General features: G+C 32.4%; 1 protein-coding gene across 6 annotated transcripts; it reads left to right on the top strand.

Annotated features, from left to right (window-relative positions):
• Nucleotides 1-351: 351 nt before the first annotated feature.
• LOC114406005 (clustered mitochondria protein-like) lies at nt 352-4,159 on the top strand. 6 transcript variants are annotated; one of them, XM_028368535.1, is made up of 8 exons: nt 359-572; nt 706-841; nt 970-1,098; nt 1,375-1,945; nt 2,592-2,691; nt 2,961-3,081; nt 3,441-3,549; nt 3,630-4,159. In XM_028368535.1, exons 5-8 carry the CDS (start codon nt 2,658-2,660, stop codon nt 3,783-3,785), a joined length of 420 nt encoding a protein of 139 aa, XP_028224336.1. In that variant the 5' UTR covers nt 359-572; nt 706-841; nt 970-1,098; nt 1,375-1,945; nt 2,592-2,657; the 3' UTR covers nt 3,786-4,159. The 6 variants fall into 6 exon arrangements, 5 of the variants coding, with proteins under 5 accessions (XP_028224339.1, XP_028224340.1, XP_028224338.1 ...); XR_003665321.1 differs by having other exon boundaries at nt 352-572; nt 1,375-2,691; nt 3,437-3,549; XM_028368538.1 differs by having other exon boundaries at nt 352-572; nt 1,023-1,098; nt 1,375-2,691.
• The last annotated feature ends 1,871 nt before the right edge of the window (nt 4,160-6,030 follow it).

Genomic DNA, 6,030 nt, shown 5'->3' with positions numbered 1-6,030 from the left:
TAATTTGTGTGATGGGATTTGAATCTATCCTTGTGTCGGTCCCAAATATCATTAATAATTTTAAACGCATTACCATTCTAAGTAAAGAATTAAAGACCCCCAAATTAATAATCAATTGTTTTCGTAATAATACAATAATCTACGTGTGTTAGCCTTATATCCAGCCATATCCAACTCATCTACGGCACACGATACAATTTTTTATGAATATTATTAATTTACTTTTTTTTTACTAAATTATAGGTTTAAAGAATTTGCCATATTTTGTCGATAATTATTTTTTTTGTTAGAAAGTATGATTGATAATTTTTAATAGAGTATCTATTTTTATTTGTCTACAAAATCTCATGTTTGAAATCGCGTTTTGCATTTTATAATCATAAACCCTAATCGCGTGTGTGTCGTTCACTACAGAGCTATTGCTGAAGCTGGAGGAGCTCTGCGGCGCCTCTATGAGGCACCTCTGCTGCCAATTACCTTCTGAAGACCTCAACGCTCTTGTCTCCATCACCTCCGACGAGGATCTCGCAAAACCTCATCGAGGAATACGATCGCGTTTCATCGCCGAAATTGTATAAAGTTGTATATTGATTATAGTTCGTGGTTATTAACTTATTGCAGATACATTTCAAGCATCTGATTTCTCGTACTTGTTTATGGTTTAATGGCTTGATGTATTCTTAATTTGGTTTCATGTGTTAGTAGACCACAGGCGTGATGCAGTTAGGGCTGAGAATGCTTTGACTCTTCTTTATGGCAATGAGCCAATTGGCATGCAAAGAGACTGGAATGAAGAGCTGCAGTCTTGTAGAGAATTTCCTCATACATCTCCTCAGGAGAGGTGCCTTTATTTTCTCTCATTCGTATAAATGGATTTGGAACTAGGCCTCTTCTTTAGTTTGGTTGGTCAGCAATAACTTATTATTATTGATTATCTTTGTTTCTTGTGTGATTTATTTATTGCTGTAGGATTTTGCGGGATAGGGCACTTTATAAAGTGACATCATACTTTGTTGATGCAGCTATTAATGGTGCTATTGGAGTGATCAGTGGTTGCATTCCTCCGATAAACCCGACTGACCCTGAATGCTTTCACATGTTAGTGTCTTTTAAATCCTGAAACTTTTTTCTTGAAATTCTAAATAGTTATTCCTACATTTTACTAGTATATTATTTTAAAATGTTGAAAAGTAATGTCCAGAGGAAGTTTCGTGTCTAGAGGAACTGAATACAATCATTCATTGGCCCAGAAATATTACTAGTGAAAAGCATGTTCATATACTTTGTTGGTATCTTTGATATTGCCTCTTTACCCACGAGTTTTCCTTTGTACTTGGAATGCCTTTTCGCTCATTGTTGTAATTTATGTGATAGGTATGTGCACAACAATATATTCTTTAGTTTTGCTATTGATGCTGACCTTGAGAAGCTGTCAAAGAAACTTGTGGATGCTAATTCAAAATCTTGGAGCTCCAGCTCTTTGCAAAGTTCTTCTGATAAAGATTCCATTCCAGTTCATGGAGAAAGTCAGGTTCCTAATGGGGGGTAAAGATGATGGTTTAAGTTCAGAAGATCTTAATGGCACAAAAATTACTCAAGATGTTTCTCCAGAAGCTCAGCTGGCTGAGAATGAGCAAGCCACATATGCTTCTGCAAACAATGATTTGAAGGGCACAAAGGCTTACCAAGAAGCTGATGTTCCTGGACTTTATAATCTTGCTATGGCTATAATTGACTACAAGGGTCATAGAGTGGTAGCTTAGGTGTGTAGTGAACTATGAAGCACGGACACTCCAGTCCCTTGCCGTGTCCGGTGTCCCACACGCGTCCGTGTCAGTGTCCGACACCGACACGATACCCGTACTACGTTCTATATTTTGGACATTACAGGTGTCCATGTGTCCGTGTTCGTGTCGTGTCCGGTGTCAGTGTCGATGCTTCATAGGTAGTGAAGCACAAATTTACCTATTGCTGACTTTATCTTTTTTAAAAGAAAATTTGGTTATAGTTCATAACATCAATTTGTCTTAGAAGCATAGATATGGATTTTTGGTGTTTTAACTAATCCTTTATCCTTTTGAAGTTATTTGCTCCAAAATTATTTTGAATTGCAACTGAATGGATTAGAACTTGTCAAAACAGCTTCACAATGGTGAGAAAAAAGAATTAGGACATTCTGAAATGTGTTAAGTTGGTTTTAAAACATGGCAAGTCTTTTAAATTTCTTATTTCTATTAGCTTATAGGATGAACATATGTTGTATAATATTTTTCTTCAGTTATTTTCTTTATTATTATATGAACTGATTTTATATTCATTTCAGTACATAAATATATTTTCAATATCTTTTATAAGTGCTCTTTTTATTGTCTGATTATTGTTAACCGTGCAGGATAAATTTTTGTGATGTCCCAAATTGCTTTCTATTAATAATTCTAGGATTGGTTATAAAGTCTATAGAAGTTTATATTGTTTCACTTTAGTTATGTGTTGGATTTGTACTTAAAATTCCTTAGTTTTGTAATTTGAAACCTCGCAAAATTCTCAATTTAAATTGTTATTTTGATTTCAAATTGTATATTCTCCTACAGAGTGACTTACCAGGCATTCTTCAAGGGGACAAGTCAGACTCTCTCTCTTGTACGGCTCTGTTGACAATGGAAAGAAAATTTGCTGGATTTTCATTCCAAGGTAAGGAAGAAGGGTGTGGCAGTTTAACATTGTCTGATTTGAGTTTTAAGCATTTTACTGAATACTTATTGTGGGTTAATTTAAATTGTAAGAAAATTTGTTGTTAGGGTAAAGAAAATAAGTATGTATTAAATTGCATTATCTGTAAAGTGTAACTACGCTTTCTTTTTGCCCTGTGTTCTTTATCAATTGGTATTTTTTCTGTATCTCATGTGTTCCATATGAGATGGATTTTATTTTATGTCTGCTAAGCTTGTTTATGTTATTAGGTGTCAGAGGCTGCCAAAAATGCCTTCATTTGAAGGAACATTTAGTCCTTGATGGATCTGGAAATCTTTTCAAATTAGCTACACCAGTGGAATGCAAGGGCATTGTTGGTCGTGATGATCGGTAATTATTTTTGAGTTAGTTGATTATTTACAGTTTGTGTTTTGTTGGTGACATGCTCTCTGCCGATTTCCTAATGCTTCATTTGAAAGGCATAATTTCCAATTACAAGAAGATTTTGATTTTAACATCACTAATCTATTTGTTTCTTTTATGTATCAACTCCGTTCTGGCTATTTTTTTTTGTATGTTATTTATTGTTGAATATGTGTTGTTCAATGCTAGTACATTTGAAGTTAATTCTAGTTGTTATCTATTGCAATGTTCCTAGTTAGTTTATTATATCTATTTTTTCCAGTAACCTATTGCCTGTTGTGCTTTTTATATGCTCTGATGCTTTGCCCTTTTTGTAACCAAGTCAGACATTATCTTCTTGATTTGTTGAGAGTAACTCCTCGTGATGCCAACTATACTGGACCTGGTTCCCGATTTTGTATCTTGAGACTAGAATTAATTACTGTCTATTGCCAGGTAAGTACACTATGATGTTGAGAGTATTTGGGTTTTGTTTGTATTTTCAATTTTCAACAGCTGGCTCTTTGTGGGAACAGGCCCAAGTAGCAGAGACATTGAAATCTAAGGAGAAGAATTTTCAAGAGGCAGACAATTTGGCCATTGAATCTCAAAATGGGCAGAACTTTTCAATGCTGAAAAAGTGTTTCTTTGCCATTGGAAAGCTTATCCAAATGGGCAGTATCTTTAGTTGATATTTTATACATTTACCTACCGTTGAAGATGATAGGTACATATTAAAGACTTTTACCTACAGTTAGGAGATGTAAGTAGAAGTTAATGACTTTTACCTACACATTATACATAGTAGGTAAAACCTATAGTGACAGACAATTAGCCGTCATTATACGCCCCTCAAAGTTGACGGAAGAAATGTCCGTAGGACAAAGTCTATCATACATTTAGCTACAAATTTTTTATTTATAGTGACAATTTTTGTCTGTAGGTATAGGTTATTTTTCTTGTAGTATAAACTTTATCCCTATGTCACATAATTGACCCAAATTCCAAATTTACGATTAGTCTGGAAGGGTGAAAGAGAATAGAATGAAAGAAGATTGAGAAGAAATATTTGAATTAAAGTAGTGTGGTAGATGTGTGAGACCTACACCTATTTTTGAAAAGTTTATCTTATTTTTAAATTTTATTAAATTCAAATTCTAGAATCTACCTCAATTAGTCAATTTATTAGGTAATTTTAAATTAATATTGTAACTCTTTTTTTAAAAAAAGTTGGACTAGCCTGCATTGGGCAACTGAATTTTGGGCCTCCCTAAATGAGAAATAAATCAATTTCAAAATTTTCAAATTCAAAATATATTTTTAATTAGACTAAATAAGTCATCTCAATAAGTTCTCATTTTAACATTATTTTTCTTGTATTCCTTAACTGGTTTTATTCCAACTCCTTGTTATGGTGTTTTTGGAAACAATTTTTCGAGCTATGTCTACCTAAAATTAATAAATAACTAAATATTAGCAATTTTTAAGGAGTAAAAAACTATGTTGAGTCATGGTTTGATTCCAGGCAAAGATTTTTTTTAAAAAAAAAAAACAGAAAAGCTCAAAGAAATTCATTAATAATCAGTGTGAAAATGCATTTTAACTGTGTTTGAATTGATGGCATCTCTAACACACATTTTAAAATTTTCATTTAAAATGAACTAAATACATTTGCTGCAGATTGGACGTGAATCCATTTACAACGTTGAACAAGACACGCATGAAGTCAGCTTCTAGATTTTAAAGCATTTTAAGCAATTGACGTGATTAGAAGTGGCAATCAAGTTTGCTACACGGCATAGCAGCCTACATTTGTTAAAAGCATTATGGCTAACACGTTAATATGATCAATTATTTAAATAAAAAGTTTCGTGGTAAATAAGAAAATTAAAATCATCATAGTATGTCATGACAAATAAAATTCAGGAGATAACTTTTCTAATTGAATAAAGGATTGCCAACGTATCAATTTCGTGCAGGCACGCAGAGCGCCTCGGTGACCTATGTGAATCTTTATTCGATTAATTAATTGTCACGTCTTACATGAGAGATTCACCAACACCAATATTTGGAATATGTTTTGTTTTCATATTTCAAACCTAATAAAACTTTAAATAAACCAAAACAGGCAAGACATAATGTGTTGCCTTTTTTGTTTCTGTTTTTTTTTTATTTTTTTGAAGTAAAGGAAGTTTGACTTCATAGTTCATCCGGCAATTCCTCACCCGGACAACATTCATGCGAGACATGTAACATTTTCCAACTAATTAATAACATGGTGTGCTGGCCACATGCTCGAAATTGACATTTTTTTAATAAAAAAATTGTGTGTTCATGCAACAATTCATTTTGCTTTTTAGAAGTGTATCATCTGTCTCTAGCTAGTTAAGATAATGAGAAATGGAGGAACATTTCAACTTTCTAATCTTGCATTTTATATATTTTAGTTTTTTTAATAAAATAAATTAGGAATAGTATTACAGGGTATTTTACCATTTAGGTGAAACTTAGGTTGGCTAAAATACCCCCTAATATAATTTTTTTTAATTATTTAGCAGATCTTCTTCCTTTTACTAAATTTTTATTTTAATTGGATCTCAAACTTTTTATTATTTGGGTCCTCTTGTCTAATTGTTATAAAAATTGAACCGTAGACACTTATTAGAGGGACAAACAGTGAACTAGTGCTTTTTTGCATATTGTAAGCATAATTAAGTCAATTGAGAGAAATTCTTAAAGAATTCTAACCTTTACAAGTCAATTCAATCAAAATATTTTTTCACAAGTCTCTTGCAGTTAGTTTTGTAGAAAGTTAAAACTATGTAAAAAATTCTTACAATTGACTTTATTGTGCTTACAACACAATTTATAAGCATCAGTCTAGTTTTTGTACCTTTAATATGATATTTGAGGTGAATTTTTTATAATAACAATTAA

The sequence above is a fragment of the Glycine soja genome, chromosome 3, assembly GCF_004193775.1.
Source record: "Glycine soja cultivar W05 chromosome 3, ASM419377v2, whole genome shotgun sequence".
NCBI lineage: Eukaryota > Viridiplantae > Streptophyta > Magnoliopsida > Fabales > Fabaceae > Glycine > Glycine soja.
Note: the sequence above shows the minus strand (reverse complement) of the source record. Positions and strands in the feature narration are given on the sequence as shown.